Source organism: Barbus barbus, assembly GCF_936440315.1.
Source record: "Barbus barbus genome assembly, chromosome: 45".
Taxonomy (NCBI): domain Eukaryota; kingdom Metazoa; phylum Chordata; class Actinopteri; order Cypriniformes; family Cyprinidae; genus Barbus; species Barbus barbus.
In genome coordinates, this window is record NC_136723.1 from 7554746 (window position 1) to 7573904 (window position 19159).

Consider the following 19159-nt stretch of genomic DNA (forward strand, 5'->3'; position numbering starts at 1 on the left):
TTTGCCTTTCAGCATTCATACCGTATGCACTTATGCACCCCCATACCATCAGAGATGCTGGCTTTTGAACTGAACGCTGATAACACGCTTGAAGGTCTCCCTCTTCTTTAGCCCAGAGGACACGACGTCCATGATTTCCAACAAGAATGTCAAGTTTGGACTCGTCTTACCATAGAACACTTTTCCACTTTGAAACGGTGCATTTTGAATGAGCCATGGCCCACAGGACATGACGACGCTTCTGAACCATGTTCACATATGGCTTCCTTTTTGCATGATAGAGCTTTAGTTGGCATCTGCAGATGGCACGGCAGATTGTGTTTACCGACAGTGGTTTCTGGAAGTATTCCTGGGCCCATTTAGTAATATCAATGACAGAATCATGCCAAAGAGTGATGCAGTGTCATCTGAGGGCCCGAAGACCACGGGCATCCAACAAAGGTCTTCGGCCTTGTCCCTTAAGCACAGAGATTTCTCCAGTTTCTCTGAATCTTTTGATGATGTTATGCACTGTAGATAATGAGATTTGCAAAGCCTTTGCAATTTGATGTTGAGGAACGTTGTTTTTCAAGTATTCCACAATCTTTTTACGCGCTCTTTCACAGATTGGAGAGCCTCTGCCCATCTTTACTTCTGAGAGACTCTGCCTCTCTAAGACTTGTTACAGACCTGATGTCAAATAACTTAATTAGTTGCTAGATGTTCTCCCCAGCTGAATCTTTTCAAAATGTCTTGCTTTTTCAGCGCTTTGTTGCCCCCGTGCCAACTTTATTGAGACCTGTAGGACGCATCATTTAAAATAAACTTATCTTGTGGATAAAAGAGTAAAATTTCTCCATTTAAACGTTTATTTATGTTCTCTATGTTCTATTGTGAATAAAATATTGGCTCATGTGATTTGAAAGTCTTATAGTTTTCATTTTATTAAAATTTAAAAAAACATCCCAATATTTCTGGAATTCGGGTTGTAGAATAGAATCGAATAGAATGGAATCTTTCAGTGGTGTTATTAACTAAAACTAAATCTACTTCATTTCAAAAATTTAAATATATTAAATTATTATTAATTATTTAAATTAAATATAAATAGACAAAAAACTTTCTTAAAGTTCCCTTGGTAAATAAATTAAATATTTTATAATAGTCACCTTTGAAGTTCTAAGAAGTTAAACAAAATATTAAAACTACAAAAAAAAAAAGCTGGTAACAAATTTAATAGACTTTAAACAAAATGAGAATTGAATTAAAATGTAAATTGCTTTAACAAAAAGCTAACTGAACATTTTAATAAATAGGCTACTATAATAGTATAGCAACAAAATAACTGTGGTCCTCAAATCATAATTTTGAAGAAAAAACATACAAAACTGTTCTTATCACACAAGTGGTGTTTGGCTGTATACAGAATAGAATAGAATAGAATAGAGGTAATGAAGTCAGATAACTAAAAAGGCCAGATGGAAACTGTTGATAATGTTGCAGACAGGAATATTTAAAGAAATGCACATCCTAAAACTTTATTCTCTTCTGAAATTGTACTACGAAAAGCTGTAAGAACGCATAGTTGATTACTCAAGGATTCAGTGTGAAGTGGGCGGAGCTTCGTTTGGCGCTGAATGAACGGGCGCTCTGAAGCGCGCGGACTCGAGGCACGCGTCGCTACACACGTGACGCACCTGACAACAACGGTCACATCAACACCGAGCATCACTCCACCATGCAGACCTACTACTACCCTCAGCTGCCTTATCTCTCGGTAGTGCTGTTACAGTACAATGAATGAAAAAGTTATAGGAATTTGCATGAGGGTCATTTAATAACATTAAACAATTGCATTCTATCAGCAGGACCATGCAGCGCTATCCTCTCCTGAAGATCTGCTGGACTTGGCCACAGGTGAGATGTGATGGAAATGAACATGTAGATTAAGATACACAATTTGAAAACGGTGTGACGTTATCATTGTAATACGTTTTATTATTGTTGTATTAGTCTATTAGGTTATAAATTATTATTTATTCATTTATTTTTGATTGTAAATTGTATATAAAAACATTATTCTTATTCTGAAATCAGTGTAATTTTTATTTTGTATCTTATCCACAGATGAGTGTCAGTCCACTGATACACAGTTAAAGACACATGAAGACCACACAGATCTGGATCTCTCTCTAGAGCTGAATAGACAGGTGGGTTTAATCCAGAAGCACTTTATTTCTGTTTTAATTTGACTAATTCAAAGTTAATTGAGTGAGATGACTTGTTGGGCCAAGTTTCAGAGGTTTATCCAACCTTTTGACCAAAAACGTTAGACTGAAGGTTAAGATACACTCTTTATTCCAATATATGTGATAAATGTAGATGAACATAGATTTAAAGTTTGTTATTATTATTATTATAAAATGTTCCTTCAGGTTTACTTTTAATAATGTTTTTTGCACAAAATAAAACAAAAACTTCTCTCAGAAAAGTCTTTAAGGGGCGGGTCAGTAATTGGCCAGTGTTATGATTGGCTAACGTCATTGCAAAGGAAAGAGTATGAACCCCAAGCCCTCCCCTACTATTGTGTGAGAGTTTTGACAACATGATCCAAGTAAAACAGTCATTTCCAGACAGAGTATTATGAAATCATTTCCTTATGGTTTGTGATGCAGCAGGAGTCTGATCTAGTACCGCTTCTTCTTTCAACAATTGTCTCTTTGTGAACTCTCCATGACGCTGTGCCTTGTTCACAAAACAAAATGCTCCGAACAATCCTTAGACATGATCTGGGATGCCATTAAAATAAACTATCCACTTGTTACTTACACTGCGATCCTTATGATATCTGTAGAAAAACGCAAACGAGCCGTTTGAACCAAACGCATCAAAGCGAACATTGTTTCACTGCATTTGTCCTGACGACTGACTCAAGCGCATGGACTGTGTCAAAGTGAACACGCATCTGTATACTATACCGTATCCAGTGTAGACGAGATAGCAGCAGTGATTGTAATTTCTATTTGCTTTTGACAAGACACAACACTCATTCAGCATGATTGAGCCAGCGGGCTGGGCCAATGGTGAGAAGAAGACTGTTCGTCGATGTCTTACTCTGGAGGCGGTGTTTGTGCAAACCCTAGCACCTTGGATCCAAACGAGCTGTTTTCTGAGGCGTATTACATAAATGCTTTTTAATTGATGATGAGGATATTTTAAGATATGAAACTTGCAGGTCATATTAAGCAAACATAGACCTAAGGGGAATTTGGTTTCTCATGTCATGACCCCTTTAATGTTTCCTTTTTTGAAGTCAAAATTGCCCCTAGCCCAAGAATCAGCCAAAATACCCCATAAGGGGTCATTTATTCCCATCATCCTCAGATAAGTGACTACATGAATTGTACTCCTTGGATTGGCCAATTTGAAACCGAAACTGCTTGACTTCTCTAAAAAAGCTTATAAGTTAGTCAAAGTGTGGTTTATTCTTCACCATGGTCAGAAAATAATAGAACACGCTCACTTTCTCAACTAAAATGATTTTTGTCAAATAAATTTACAAAACTGCAAACACTAAAGTTACATAATCTATTTTAAAAGCCAATTGTTTGTAGAAAAGAAATGAATAAATGTACATTTCTTTTACATTTGACTTTGTCAATGTAACGAAGACAATTTTTCAAACTGGAATTAAATAGCTTTAAACGAACAAAATCCAGGTCTCATTCACAGATGTAACCTGCGGGATTAAACAAGTTAAACACATTTTAGAGAACTGGAAAAATATTCACCCACTGCAGCTGCTGATTTCTACATAAAAATGTCCTACGTGACATAATTGTCGACCACTTCTCTTTTTTTTTGTTAGTTATATTGCTTAGTGACTCAGAAATGATTATCTTGCCTAAGTTAGCAAGTGTCAGACCACAGTTTATCAGTGCATCCTTATATTTGTCATTCAAATAACTGAGCAAGCTATTCAGATTCTGCTGCATGTCATCTGATAAATGGTTTCTTATGGAAATGCATAAGCGTGATAATGACTCTTCACTTGTTCAAGTATGCAAACTGAATGAGCTCATTCTGTTTTGAGGGCACTTGTTTGACTAAATCATCATGCATTGCATTATCTCATGTCTCCATGCCAGTGCTCACATACTTCACTAACTGTGTTAGTGAGTAATAATCATGTGTGTCTCTCTCTCTGCAGCTTCATGCCACACTCAGGAGAAAGCAAGAGGAAATATCTGCCCTGAAGGAGACAAATGCCCAGCTGAGAAATCTGGCTAAACAGACTGAACATTATGCCACAATACTAGATGTAAAGCAAATTTTCAAGAAAATAATCAAGACAATACATCAGGATTATTTATAATTACAGTGTTTTTTGTCTCACAATTCTGACTTTTTTATTGCAATTCTGAGTTTACGTCCTGTAATTGTGACATTTTTCTCAGATATAAACTAGCAATTGAGAAGTCAGTGAGATTCAGCAAAGAAGTCTTAGTTTATATCTCACAATACTGACTTTTTTCTCATAATTGCACATTTTTATCTGAGAGAAAAGTCAGAAGTGCAAGAAATAAACTCTGGACTGAGTTTATATCTCATACTTCTGACTTTTTTTCTCAGATATAAACTCGTAATTCTGGGGAAAACAGTAGTATTGAGAGCTATTTACATTTTGCACTTGCAACCTTTTTTTGTTTGTTTCAGCCATTAATAAAAAATACAAAAAGCTAATTGTGACTTTCACTCACAATTGGGACTTTTTCCTTGCAATTCTGAGTTTATATCTCACAATTCTGATTTAAAAAAAGTCAGTATTGCAAGATTCAGCGAAAAAGTCTGAATTTGGGTTTATATCTTGCATGCAAAATTTATCTGAGAAAAAACTCTGAGTTTATATTTCACACTTCTGACTTTTCTCAGATATAAACTTTTAATTCTGAGGAGAAACAAGTACTGCAAGATAAAAAAAAATTCTCACAACTCTGAATTTACATCTTGAAGTTGTGACTTATTGTTTCTGCCATGAATAAAAAATAAAAGAGGTAATTGTGACTTTTTCCCCCTCACATTTCTGAATTCTCATAATTGCACGTTTATTTCCTGCAATTCTAAATTTATTTCTCACAACTCACCTTTCTGACTTTCTCAGAATTGTTTTTTTTTTCAGAGTTTATATCTGAGAAAAAGTCAGAATTGCGAGACATAAACTCAGGATTGTTAAAATAAAGTCAACTGTGAGATAAAAAGTCGCAATTACCTTTTTAAAAGAAATAAAAAATTAATCACAGAAAAAGGCTTCCATAGATTGCAATGATTATGAAAAAAATTCTAGGCCTTGTAATCACAACATAAATTCAGCATAAAATCAAAATTGAATTAAAAAATTCAAGTTATTTACCTTCTTACTACACATTCGTGTGCATGCTTCACCTGTGCATGTTATTCCAATGAAAAAAGGTTTGCCCCGTTACAGTATGTACCCACTTTCACCATTCAATCGATTCCCAACTATTTTTTTTCACTGAATATCCTGTTTCAAGTAAAATGCATTTTGAACAGCATTTCTTAACATATTTCGTTTCATTAAATATATTATTTTTATATTTGTATATATTGAACAGTTTATAGATGAAATGGGAATTATTTGCAGGTTTCGCATTAAAAGGTTACTATGTCTTTGATATTATAATTGTGACATAAATACTGAATTTACTATTCAGAAGTCATCTGTTTCAAAAACTGTGATATTACATAACACATATATCTGTGAAAATTCAGCAGCCAGAGGGCAGCAACATCTCCACATTTTCAGTGTCATATCCTCGAATGACCGTTTGTCAATTCCACTTCCTGTCTACTAGGCTCTGACAACATCGTTCCAGAGAGACTCAGTATCACACTGCACTCCTGTGAGGCCAACAGAGGAGCATTCTTCTGAACACTCCTGGATCTCTCTGCTGACACAGGAAGAGCCATCAGATCCATCATCCACAGATTTAACTAACTCCAGCACCATTGACAAACAAAGTCCAACATCAGGGGTCAAGCGGCAGCTGTGGTCCAGCTGGAATGACCTTCTCTGTGAAGATGCTGAGGACACCAGCTTGAACTTTCCGCCCAGTTCCAAGCAGCCCAGGCTTGAAAATGAACTTGTACAAGTAGACTTGGAGTATCTGAAGGCCCAGCTGGACCAGGATGAACAGGCTCCTCAGCAACTAAGTGAAGATTCAGGCCTGACCCAGTATCAAATCCTTGACATGTCCTCTGGAGGGTTGATCGCACAAAGGGTGAACATATATGGGGCTTTCCATGGGCTTCGAGTGGTTACACAAACCCCATCTGCCATATCTGATCTTAACATGAGTGGAGATGATGGAAAAGTGTGCTTTAAGACCGCAATCAGGGACCACAGTACAGTAAAGACCAAGGTTTTCCCACATGGAAAGGCTTTCACCTCTCACACACCAAGTGGATCTTGTAGGTTCCTTTGGGTTCCTAATGAGCACACTGAACAGCTTTATGATTCAATGAGTTGAATTTGTGAAAAATCAACAGTATTCCATGTAGATCAAAAGAACATTGTTCAGTTTAGACCAGGGGTGTCAAACTCAATTCCTGGAGGGCCACAGCCCTGCAGTGTTTAGCTCCAACCCTAATTAAACACACCTGATCCAGCTAATCAAGTCCTTCAGGCTCAATTGAAAACTACATGGTTTGTGTGTTGGAGCAGGGTTGGAACTAAACTCTGCAGGGCTGAGTTTGACACCCCTGGTTTAGACCAACAAAAGTCCTTATTTGAGCAAGTCTGCTTTAGAATTCCCACCATTGGTCAACCTTTAAACTCCCTTAAAACTAAAAGTTCTTTATTGGAATCAATGGTTCCATGAAGAACCTTTAACATCCATGGAACATTCCAGTGCACAAAAGGTTCTTCATAATGGTAAAAGGTTCTTTAGATTTAGAAAGTTCTTCTCACCGAGACAAAATGGTTCTTTTAAGAACTTTTCACTGAAAGGTTTCAAATGTGACTGCTCCTGTGACCTTGTGAGGAAACAATGTCGACTGGTTGCACACTTCAGAATCTGCAGTCATCTTGGAAACAGTTTTCTATTCACGACTCAAACAGACACTTGTCAACAGAGAAATAAAGCTGGTATACCACAATGTTCTTCACAGGACAAGGAGATCAAATCGTATATACAGTACATTTATTGAAGCAATATATCCAGTGATGCAGGACTCTGTATTAACAGTGTAGAATTTTACACTAGAAATAAATTATATTTTATAAAACGCTGATTTTAAAGCAAAGTGTGTAATTTCTGAACCACTACCTACACCAAACTGAATTTTAAAAATAATGACAAAAGAACTGGTCCTTTCCTGTTTTCCATTGGTTGGCCAAACAGGTAGCCCCGCCTCTAAACCATTGGCTGAGCCCAATAAGGCTGTTCAAACACACTGCAAATAAAATACAAATATTTATACAATGTTTGTTGATGTTTCCAGTGTAGTGAGAACTTCACAACTTTTTATGACTATGTAATAGTGTCAAAGCTCACTGTGTTTGCATGGGTGGATTTTAGGTTAGCAAGTTAACAATGTTTTTATACAGAGACAGGGAAACACTTCATGCCAGGCTACAATATATTCTCACCACATGGTATAAGGAAGCTGGCAAAAGCATTAAAAGGTAACCAATGTGCTTTTCAACCCTTGATGAAAAATGTAACAAATGCCTTTACAGTTTTCCCATTGAGCAGCAGAAGGGCTTGCAAAGACTGAAAAAGAAAAAATGAACAACTTAAACACCTCAAGGGAGCATTCCAGGGATTCATAAACAACATCATTAACTATAATACTTGGTCCAGCATTAATATTATACTGTTTGTAAATTGTACGTCAAGGTTGCATTCCTACTAGAATTCTTACCGAGTCATGATCTTATTAGTATCGTATTAGGCTGTATCCTGGTTCTGCTACGGTTGAGTATAAAGGATCATCTGAGAATGAAAGAAGCAAGAAGACATGGGAATTGAATAAACATACAGAAAAGAACGTATAAACACATTGCTATATGCATATAATATTTTCATACTTTCTGCAGTTGGTGGTGGAGGTGCTGCTGCTCTCCTGAAATAAAACACAGCGGGACGTAAGTAAGATTAGACGTAACTAATCGTTGAATGGTAAATTTACCATCTGTGAGGAGTAGCTCACCTGCCAGCTGTGGGAAGTGAACGAGTGAGAGCTGATCTCTGATTATTGTAGAAGTTCTCATATGGAACAGATGCTGAGAAAAGATCAGGTTAATAAACTTCGACCAAACATCAAATGTCATCAAACTCATATTTGAGTGGAACTCAAAATAGAAAGTTCACGCTCGCGTTCTTTTCTTCACAACAGACCATCAAACTCTGATAGGGAGATAAAGGCAGGGTTATTATAGTTAACTAAAAGTAAAAATGAAACTAAAATTAAAACCATAAAAAAATGGTTATTTAAAATAAAACTTTTATCTGAAATAAAATAAAATGCAAAAACATTTTATTTCAGCTAGATGCCAAGGCTATTTAATTTTAATTTAGTTTATCTTTATGTAGTAAAAAAAAAAAACTATGCAAACATAAAAAAACTACTTAAGTACCTCGATGCTAAAATAACACTGCATAAGTAAAGCATATGACCCCTCAGAAGATATATGATAGCTTTTTTTAGCTTTATTTTATCCCCACCACCTCAAATCCCATTTGTGCATGAGCATATTTTAGTTTAGACTGGTCTGGGTTTGATATCAATGTCTTGTAATCCAACACAATGCATTAATTTGGAACATGGAATCATTTTTATAGACTAATTTTATGGTGCTTTTATGATGCTTTTTTTTCGTTTAAGAAAAAAAATCAACAGCAACCTTTTTCATTATGAGGGTGAGTAAATAAACTGAATTTTAATTTCTATTCAAAGTAGAGCTAAGAAGCTCACATAACAAAATAAACAGTAAATGTGTGAACTTTGCAACATTTTGCACAGTAAAGATCCATTCTCAGTAGTATTGCAATGTATGAAGCACAGCTCACAAAAAGTCACTTTCAAACCAAGTAACTTTCTGCTGGTCAACACTGTTGGTTCATGTGACTAATTAGATGGGAAATCTGCGCTGGGAAATCTCTCACCCTCATACAAAATTAGCTGCATGTCGGCTGTGAACTTGACCACACTTTAATGTGTGGTTGTGAAACCCTGCTGCTGAGAGAGTACCTGGTGGTTTGTCTCCGGTTCTTCTGAGGTTGATAAAATGCTCGATGTCTTCTTGAATGTTACATTGCTCCAGTGACTTCCTCGCTTCCTCATAGAGCTGCATAACACAGATACACACGGTGAGGCGAGTTCCATATGTGGGTCCTACCTGATGCCAAACAGTCAGGTTACCTCATCGCTGGTGACACACTGCTGGGAGAGATGGTTGAGATGGGTCCACACAGCGTTTCTCAGGGTGCTGATCCTCTCCACTTCCTGTTTCTCAAAAAACTATGGTAACATGCACAAGATGTCAAAGTAGAAAAATCACAATATCATAACAGCCATATAATATGTTTTTCCTCATTCAGTACACCAGCCAGTCAATAATCACCAAATATAAAGCAACTTGTTGAAGCATGTTTTAATTTAGGCATTTTATGTGTAATTCAATAGATTTGTTTGACCTTTAATGGTTTTACAGTCAAATGCCATTTACAATCCATTTTCAAGAGGTATGCAGGCTTTACATGACCTGACATGAGCATGTTGACTTGTCAACGATCTGTTGTAAAAAGCGATCATCGGTGTTGGGGTGTGTGATGCAGGCTGGGGCGCAGAGCTCACCTCACAGGCTTTGACATGTTCGTTCAGCCACTCCTCTCTCATCTTCCCCAACAAGGACACATTCTGACTATATATCCTGTCTATTATGGAATCAAACAAACAAAGAACATTAAAATTAGAAATTGAAATAGAAGAGTTGTGTTGTTTTTATGGCTGGGCAATACAGCTAAATAGTCACATCGCAATATTTGTCAATCTTTTGATGATATTTAAATAATATCTTTCTTTTTTTTCAATCAGCTTCACCATAATTTTAACAAAACAATGTTTTTTTACACTATTTTAGCAAAAGATACTTAATAATATGCATTTATATACACAATACATGGGCATATAAACTTTAAAAAAAAAAAAAATTCTTATTTAATTGTTTTTTATTTTACTTTTGAGGAAATATTTTTTTGGGGGAAAAAATTTATCTCATTGGCAAACGATTAGATCATTTTGATATTCTTTTCACCGACGTTCCAACAGAATCCTCTCAAATATTGAATATATAGCCTTGGCTAAAGTATATTATTATAAGTGAGTATATTACTAGTGCATTTGCTGATGTTCTTACCGGCTTCCTCTGCCGTCTGCTTGGCTTGCTGTGTTTTGGCATACAGCTTGAAGCATAAGAGAGTGATATTATTTATACAACAGAATGTCTTTGTACGGTCATTCATATCTTACCAGCACATAATACAAACAGCTAAATGGCTCTTCTCTCTTTTTTAGCTGTTCTCTAAAAACTGTCTCTAAAGAGATGAAGACTGATAGTTGACTCTCTACAAAAGTTTTATAGCCTTTCAACAGCTCCAGAGTCTTGTCCTCAGGGGATTACAAATACTTCCAGCACTGCTGCCATGTTTTACAGTGATTCACAGCGCTGTACAGTCATCCCCCGGCAGTCATCTGTACCCATTCGTGGCCTTCATGGTATGTTTTGCATCCTGCTTTGCTGTACTAACTCATTTACCTCCTCTCATACAGCTCTATGGAATTTAGGCCTGAATTAAAATCTCTGCTCCATTTATAAAAGGAAGTGTTCTAAACAGTATTTTCTATAATGTCTAACAAACAAAACAGAACTAGATCTGAATTGCCTGAAGGACATACGAGTGCATGCAAGGCAGCGAAAGAATAGTGTTACAGTTTTAGGTAAGCATTATATTGTTCACTGAAGATTGCAAATTGTGTCATAATTTACTCACCCTAAAGTTGTTCCAACAGTTTCTTTCTTCTGCTGAACACAAAAGAAGATATTTTGAAGAATGTTGGTAACCAAATTGTTGACTTCCATAGTTTGGAACAACTTGAAGATGAGTGAATAATGACAGAATTTTACTATCCCATCGGTCATTTTGTTTGTACTCATGACATAAAATGGTGAAACTGATGCAAGAAAGGAATACGAATCAGAATTCATATGCAAATATCACAATGATGTCATAACTGTCAGTTACATTTTGATTCTCCAATATCATTCTAGAATGCTTGATTCTGTTTGGCTGGAATCTGTGCTTTGTTTTGTTTAATCACCATTCTACATGAAAGTTCTGGCTACAACATAACAAATTATCAAAAGTCAAATCACTTTTTATTATCTACCAAAAGCAGTCACTGTTTCTTTTTCCTGTGTTCACACTCGCCCACACACACTTGAACATACAGATCTTGTCAGCACTGACCTGCAAATTTAGCAATTAATTTCCATACTAAAAAAAGGTCAACATTTCCTAGCAGCAAGGTGTTGGCACCATTTATTTGTTGAAGTAGTTGAACACAGATTAGTAGAACACTACTGAGCACAAACTCAGGTATTTGACACATGCTTAATCTCTTTCTCACACACACATACACAAAGCAATGTCTTAAAGGGATGGTTCACTAAAAAACTCTTTCATTTACTCACCCTCTGTATGAGTTTCTTCCATCTGCTCAAGACAAAAGGAGATATTTTGAAGAATGTTGGTAACCAAATAGTTGACAGTAGCCACTGACTTCCATAGTATCTTTTTTTTCTCCATACTTTGGAAGTCAATGGTTATTGGAAACTGCTTGGTGACCAACATTCTTCAGAATATCTTCTTTTGTGCTTAACAGAAGAAAGAAACTCATACAGGTTTGGAACAGCTTGAGGGTGCATAAAATGATGACAGAATTTTCATTTTCTTGTGAACTATTCCTTACAAGAGTGTTTAATGTCTCCAAGTGAAAAAACTGTGGTAGTCCATGGATAAGTACATGTTAAATGTTACAAATACATGTTGTGTCAGGCAGTACTATTCGTGGACTGACATTTTATCCATCTATGTGATTGGGAATTTTTTTTTATGTAATCTTAAAACTCGTAAAAAGTTTGAAACGTACGAAATGTCTGCATGTTAACTGCTTTAGTCTGAATCTCTCACAGAAGTTTAATATTTAACAGTTCAACTTTTGGAATATCAATACAGAGATACCAGAAGAACATCAATACAGAGATACCAGAAGAACATCAATACAGAGATACCCTTGCTAGCACTGTAAAAAGAGCAGATAAAAGCCAAATGCATGAAAGAAAGAGGCTTTTATAAATGCACTAAAATGTAAGTGAAAGTAAGATTCTTGCAGTTGTCATATAGGACATATATCACAGTTTTTCTCACGTACCTTTTCTTGCTGCTTAGAACTGCTAGTGGTGGCGTTTCTGTTCATGTTCTGTTCTGCTTCCTCTTTATCTCGACACTTTTGCTCATAAGTCTTCTTTGCCTTAAAAATAAAACACCCACTGGCACTTAAAGTGTGACCAATACAGCTTATGTCTAAATTACTAACTATAATCTATATTCTTTGTGAGCTATCATATGCCATCTTTATTATACTGTAAATAATCACACTACCACAGTTCTACACTACAAACTAAAAGTGCACACATTTCACTGAACATTTCTCATGATATCAGAAACACTGTGATCTTGAGATTAGGGCAGAAAAATATAAGACACATAAATGCAGACAATTATAATTCATTCATAGGTATTAATCTCTTTCTTAAATTGATGAGCAGATAGTAAGGAAAAAGCAACCAAGCGTCCAACTCCATAAAAAACATTTTGGTCACAACTTCAGTTTGTACGATTTCACCATTTTGATGACTTTACTATTATTCTAAATATGGAAAAATATAATATTATTAAAAAAACACAATTATGTCAAATAAATGGTTATTTCTATGAAAGCGTTGTATGCAACATCACACGTGGTTCTACAAAGTTTCAGTTCTTAACTAGTAAATACTGATGCATCATGGGACACCTTGATGAGCAATTGGGGGTTCGGTGCCTTGCTCAAGGGCACCTCAGTCGTGGTATTGAGGGTGGAGAATGTACAGCGCTCTCTCCACCCTCAATACCACGACTGAGGTGCCCTTGAGCAAGGCACCTAACCCCCAACTGCTCCCCGGGCGCCGCAGCATGGCTGCCCACTGCTCCGGGTGTGTGTTCACGGTGTGTGTGTGTGTGTGTGTGTGTGTGTGCATTTGTTCACTACTCACTGCTGTGTGTGTGCACTTGGATGGGTTAAACGCAGAGCACCAATTTCGAGTATGGGTCACCATACTTGACAATACGTCACGACTAATACATTTAAGGGAAACAGTTTATTTACCAGCCTGAATTCACCACTTTCAAGAATGCTTCATTTAGTTTTGAATGAGAAGCTGTCTTTTAAATGAACAAAAGCCATTCAGTACAGATCACTTCCCATTTTGTGCAGCTAAAATCAGGTGCACTTATTCACTTCCCTCCTGCCACTAAATCAGAACATATACTTCCCATAAAGGAAATAAGGTACCATAGAAAAGTGGGCAGCTAAACCACCTACTATAGCAAAAGCACTGACAACAACATACAAACTGTGAACACTTTGCTCTCTCTTTCATATTTACCTCAGCCGCTTTCTTATATTGTGCGGCCTTCTGCTTTTGAAGAGCATCCATATGCTGTTCTACCTGAAACAAGCACAACTTTTTAATTCATATCTTCAATTTAACATCGTTGTGTACTGTAGAAAATGAAGTGTCACTTTTCCCATGTTAAAACACTTTAACCCCCCCAAAAAACCCCTACTGAATATATTGCTAATATTTAATTCTACTACAGTAGATGATTTACCAGTGCAGATTTCCTATGAGGCTTTTTGAAAATATTCTTCCCTTTCAGTTACTTTTGACGTCACAGCTTAGGATAGTCAAAATAGTGCAGTGTTTGAGACAGTACGCGATTTTGTGATCAGCCACCAATCAGTGTTGTCATTTCCTTGCAATTGGTCGCATTTACGCCTCAGATTATTGGGAAAATACGCAACTGCGTCCAGAACTGAACACCCATGAGCAAAGATGGGAGATTTCAAATCACATACTTCCAAGAGGTCCTGCATCAGCTGAGCAACTACCAATGAGATGAATGGGAATGATAACTATCTCCAGGTATGAAAAGTCTGAAAATGCTTTCCATTTGGGGACAGTGGTAATGAAGAAAGACACACTTCAGATCTGATCAGTAAATAATGAATTATTAAATGCTGTTTGTACACCTTACCTTCTTCCGGGCCTCTTTCTGTTTCTCTCTGAAGTCTTCTAATTTCTTTGCTTCCTCCCTCATGTTTTGGGCCAAATGCAGATGGGACAAACTGACATTTTCTGTTTCTAAAAACACATTTTAAACATAAAGTAGGGTAACAGAACAATAAACTGCAATCATTAAGATTGCAAACAGTATTTACTTACGTAATTTGAAAACGTCAAGCGATCGTTTCAGGGTGCTAAAAACAGAAAAAGAAACCGTTGATGAGTAACCAACGTCCATTTTGTGCAATAAAACCATTGTAAAATTGCTGACATCAGTCACTGGTATAGGACTGAAGTAGGTTGAAGTTTTTTTTGTTTTTTGTTTTTTCTCACCCCATAGTAAGAGGAAAGGCACTAACCACAAACAATCTACAGACATGTGACCAACCCAGACACTGTTTAGGTTTGTACTTTGAAATTTTTAAAATACAGTATAACAATATCAATCTTTTTGAAGAGGATCAATATCCAACCAGAACAACACAATAACTTATATTCACTCAAGAACCATCAGGGTAAACAAATCAAAGTATTTCACCTCTATAAAGAACACCAATAATAAGAGATGCTTGCTCAAGTTGCTGTGAGCGGTTATACAGCCTTACTATACATTTGCTAATAATAAACACGGTAATTGTGGTTGTTTGGTTATTGTTTACTGGCTCAGCCCAAAACTGTCACTAAGTTTCTGATCTGGCTCAGGTTCCTCTTTCTGATTGCTTAAAATATGAAAGGCAGACCTCTTGTCAGTCCTGTGTCTTGTTTCCCCTCCTCTCGTGCCCATATTTGGTTTTCCTGTCCTCGTTTGTCATCATTAGTTCATTTGTCCCCAGCCCTGTGTTTAATTACTCCTCACCTGTTTCTGTCCTTCCTCGTTTGATTTCCCTGTGTTCTTAAGCCCTGTGTTTCCCTGCCTCTGTGCCCGGTCTGATTGTCTTCCTCTGTGTCTCCTGCGATCCCTGAGTTTCTGTTCAATAAAAATTCTAAGTTTAAGAAGTTCCTCGCCTCCACGCTTCCCTGTTCCGGAGAGAGTGTGACAGAAGACCGGACCCACATTGTTGTAAGCGGTGCTTCTCCGCCCTCATTTTGTTTTCCGTTTTTTGAGAAGTCTTTGTTTTTCCCGTTTTTTCCCCCTCCGCGGCGATGGAGTTCACCGCCCACCTCCTTGCCCTTATCCAGCGTGATCTCCCGTTCGTGGAGTACGCCGGGGAATTCTGCGGGCTCGCCGCAGTGACGGAGCTGCATGACGCGGCCATCCTCCACCTGTTCCGGCTCAGGGCCTGTTACCACCACCCTATGGACCTCCCAGACACCACAGGATTGAGCTGGAGAGGAGGGATCTACCGGTGTCTGGGAGACGTCCGGGCCCGAGCCAGAACCAGCCCGTCATCGTCGGAAAATTCATGCCTCCGTTCGTGGCTCCCCCAAGCTCATCGGCAGAAAGAATGGCAAGCCCGCCTGCCGAGAAGATGGCAAGCCCGCCTGCAGAGAATATGGCAAGCCCACTCTCCGAAAATATGGCAAGCCCGCCATCCAAGAATATGGCGAGCCTGCCAGAGAAAGACAAGTGCCCTCCAGTGCCGGCTCCTCGCAAGTGCCCTCCAGTGCCGGCTCTTCGCAAGTGCCCTCCAGTGCCGGCTCCTCGCAAGTGCTCTCCAGTGCCGGCTCCTCACAAGTGCCCTCCAGTGCCGGCTCCTCGCAAGTGCTCTCCTGCGTCTCCGCTGGTCCCGTCCAGCTCTCCTGCGTCTCCGCTGGTCCCGTCCAGCTCTCCTGCGTCTCCACTGGTTCTGTCCAGCTCCGCTCCTCTAGAGCGCCCCCAAGAGCCCGTGCCGTCCGAGCGCCCCCAAGAGCCCGCGCCGTCCGAGCGCTCCCAAGTGCCTGCTCCTCCAGAGCGCCCCACAGAGCCCGCTCCTCCTCAATGGCCCCCAGAGGGGAATTTCCCCAAGAAAATTTTGGGGAGGGGGCCATATGGTCACAGACTGTGTGGCCAGGCCAAGGGCCAAGGCCACGGAGTTCCCGGATCCGCCATGGCTTCCCGAGTTCCCTGATCTGCCATGGCCTCCCGAGTCTCCAGTCCAGCCATGGCCTCCCGAGTCTCCAGTCCCACCATGGTTTCCCGAGTCCCCTGATCCGCCATGGCCTCCCGAGTCTCCTGTCCCGCCATGGCCTCCCGAGTCCCCTGTCTCGCCATGGCAGTCCTTCCTCCTGTCCCCTGGAGGCCTCCAGGGTGCCCCCCCCCTCCCCGTTGGATGGTGTATGGTGCAAGGACACGCCTTCCTGAGGGGGGCGTAATGTCAGTCCTGTGTCTTGTTTCCCCTCCACTCGTGCCCATATTTGGTTTTCCTGTTCCTGTCCTCGTTTGTCATCATTAGTTCATTTGTCCCCAGCCCTGTGTTTAATTACTCCTCACCTGTTCTTCCTCGTTTGATTTCCCTGTGTTCTTAAGCCCTGTGTTTCCCTGCCTCTGTGTCCGGTCTGATTGTCTTCCTCTGTGTCTCCTGCGATCCCTGAGTTTCTGTTCAATAAAAATTCTAAGTTTAAGAAGTTCCTCGCCTCCGCGTTTCCCTATTCCAGAGAGAGTGTGACACCTCTCAACTAGAACCACGCAATTTGATGTCCTTAGTTTGGTTTACCGCTAATGAACCCAAAAAATAATAAAGTACTTTTACAATCCTTTCAAGAAATTGCACTTTGTAAAAGTAGGCTATAACCATTATATTAACTGTAATAATTGTAATTGTACATCGGTACTTACTTCATTTCACTGTGTCCACACACCTTCTTGGACAAACCCAGCAGCTCCTTGGCATATTTTTCTTCAATCGTGGCTCTGAAAATAAGTGTGCTTTTATATTTTAGATCAATGTTTTGTACATAATGACATATTGAGTTAATCTGTCAGTTTGCTTGCCTGAAGTGTATTTGTTATTAAATAACATTTTAAACTAAATTGATAAGGCATGAATATTGAGATTTAGTTTCACACTTTCTATATTGAGGAAATATTTCCACACACATTCCACACACGTTATTTAGAGGAATGTTGGAAACCAAACAGTTTCTGGTCCCCATTGATTTCTATAGCATTTTTTTCTTCTTTCATATGGAAATCAACAGGGACCAGCAACTGTTTGGCTACCAGCATTCTTCAAAATATCTGTCTTTATGTTCGACAGAAGAAAAAACTAAACAGGTTTGGAACAACTTAAGAGCGAGTAATAATGACAGAAGATTAATTTTTGGTTAAATATCCCTTTAAGAAAGTAAAATGGCCCATTTTAATTTCATGTTGACTTCCAGTCTTTGTTTCTGTAACTCTTTGATTTAACACAGTGGCTCATTGGAAAAAATTATAACCGTAAATCATTTTCACATCAACAACAGGAAATTTTGCAACAATGCTCGTCATGAGGTATTTTTTCCCCTTTTTTTTAAAGACTTCAGTTACTGTAACATTGAAAGCACTAAAGAGGGTTTACCTGAATGTATAGCTGTGAGAACATCAAGACTTTGCGGTAAAAGTGTCAAACTAGGTGGTGATGACTGTGACTTCTCACCTGGCCTTCATGAAATCCTCGATTTCTTTGCACGTCCTCTTGCCGTCGTTCAAGTGCTGGATGATGCTGTCATATCCAGCTGTGCTGATGATATCAATGTTCTGATATCACAATTGAAGAATATATATATATATATATATATATAAACACATAGGAAAATGTTTCATCAAGTAACTTCACAATAGTCACACAGTTAATTCGTAATCTGAAAGCACATGCCAGGAATCCACATGTATCACCAATTCCTCAGACTGTTGATTATCATTACCCATGAGAACTCAGTCTCTGTAATTTATAAGTCTGAGGGGCAGACATAGCATCATACCCAAAGCCACAGTTCAACATGAAACATCTCCCAAAATAAAGGCTAAGAAAACAAAACAAAATTGCACCTTATTGCCTGCTTTGCCTAATAAGGTCTCAGATTTCTCAGGCTGGCATGGCCAATAGTCAAATAACATGCAGACACAATTCAGCATGAGAATGTTTTTTTCATTAACAATATATTATTTGATAAGAATCAACTATTTGGGTTGTTTAATGGACGACATTATGTGTTGACCACACTTCCCTTAAGGGAAATCAGCCCTGTTTCAATGTGACAGAAGAGCTCAAAATAAAAGGTTTAACTTATTTGTTAAACTTAAAATCAGAGAAAGCTGGTTAATAAACAGTATGTCCACTATATTTTTCACTAAGAATTAACGAAAACCTTACCCAAAAATTATCCTTGAAATGTTGTTCTCTCATTGCGTCGGATGCTGTTTGCTCACTCAGAAACTGACTGAAGTTCCGTATCAGGCTGTAATAAAGTAGTGACTGATTTCACACAGACGTGATGATCTGCCGCACATCGAGCGTAAAAATAATACGCCTCAGGGTCCTAAATGCGCACGGCTGTCCAGAGAGCGAAAGTTGCTTTAACAAACAACGCAGCCGCAAACTTTAGTGGACTTCTCCACCACCTAGTGACGGAACTTTGAAGTTGCAGTTCTTATGAAGTTATAAAATCAACCTGGCCGTCCTAAGGCCAGTGCTATATAATATAAAATATGATATAATTAATATAATGTAATATAACATAATAATGGGTGAAAACGCCCATAACACGCTCCCTATCTACAGGCCCAACTGTACTCATATCATATAT

General features: G+C 38.4%; 2 protein-coding genes across 10 annotated transcripts; one reads left to right on the top strand and one right to left on the bottom strand.

The window, feature by feature from the left end:
- The first annotated feature begins 1611 nt into the window (after window positions 1-1611).
- On the top strand, window positions 1612-7479 carry LOC306864169 (multicilin-like). The gene is made up of 5 exons (XM_079407924.1): window positions 1612-1756; window positions 1845-1896; window positions 2107-2189; window positions 4190-4300; window positions 5853-7479. The coding sequence occupies exons 1-5, from the start codon at window positions 1718-1720 to the stop codon at window positions 6525-6527; spliced, it is 960 nt and encodes a 319-aa protein (XP_079264050.1). The 5' UTR covers window positions 1612-1717; the 3' UTR covers window positions 6528-7479.
- On the bottom strand, window positions 6840-18870 carry LOC306863761 (proline-serine-threonine phosphatase-interacting protein 2-like). 9 transcript variants are annotated; one of them, XM_079407307.1, is made up of 16 exons: window positions 18727-18870; window positions 18010-18088; window positions 17208-17282; window positions 16863-16967; window positions 14612-14646; window positions 14424-14530; window positions 13772-13834; window positions 12496-12594; window positions 10421-10466; window positions 9859-9938; window positions 9424-9522; window positions 9253-9349; window positions 8212-8284; window positions 8090-8124; window positions 7924-7994; window positions 6841-7772 (listed from the first exon to the last, which is right to left on the bottom strand). In XM_079407307.1, the coding sequence occupies exons 2-15, from the start codon at window positions 18018-18020 to the stop codon at window positions 7939-7941; spliced, it is 981 nt and encodes a 326-aa protein (XP_079263433.1). In that variant the 5' UTR covers window positions 18021-18088; window positions 18727-18870; the 3' UTR covers window positions 6841-7772; window positions 7924-7938. The 9 variants fall into 9 exon arrangements, with proteins under 9 accessions (XP_079263437.1, XP_079263431.1, XP_079263433.1 ...); XM_079407306.1 differs by lacking the exon at window positions 16863-16967 and adding an exon at window positions 15309-15419 and having other exon boundaries at window positions 18010-18093; window positions 18727-18830; XM_079407303.1 differs by lacking the exon at window positions 16863-16967 and adding an exon at window positions 15309-15419 and having other exon boundaries at window positions 18010-18110; window positions 18727-18824.
- Window positions 18871-19159: the final 289 nt, after the last annotated feature.

Coding starts and splice junctions, on each gene's coding strand:
- LOC306864169 (XM_079407924.1), top strand. CDS start 1,718: ATGCAGACCTACTACTACCCTCAGCTGCCTTATCTCTCG. Junction 1,897..2,106: donor TCTGCTGGACTTGGCCACAG/GTGAGATGTGAT, acceptor TCTTATCCACAG/ATGAGTGTCAGTCCACTGAT. Junction 4,301..5,852: donor ATTATGCCACAATACTAGAT/GTAAAGCAAATT, acceptor CCTGTCTACTAG/GCTCTGACAACATCGTTCCA.
- LOC306863761 (XM_079407303.1), bottom strand. CDS start 18,759: ATGAGAGAACAACATTTCAAGGATAATTTTTGG. Junction 13,835..14,423: donor AGAAAGAGGCCCGGAAGAAG/GTAAGGTGTACA, acceptor TGCTTGTTTCAG/GTAGAACAGCATATGGATGC. Junction 8,285..9,252: donor AACCGGAGACAAACCACCAG/GTACTCTCTCAG, acceptor ATCTTTTCTCAG/CATCTGTTCCATATGAGAAC.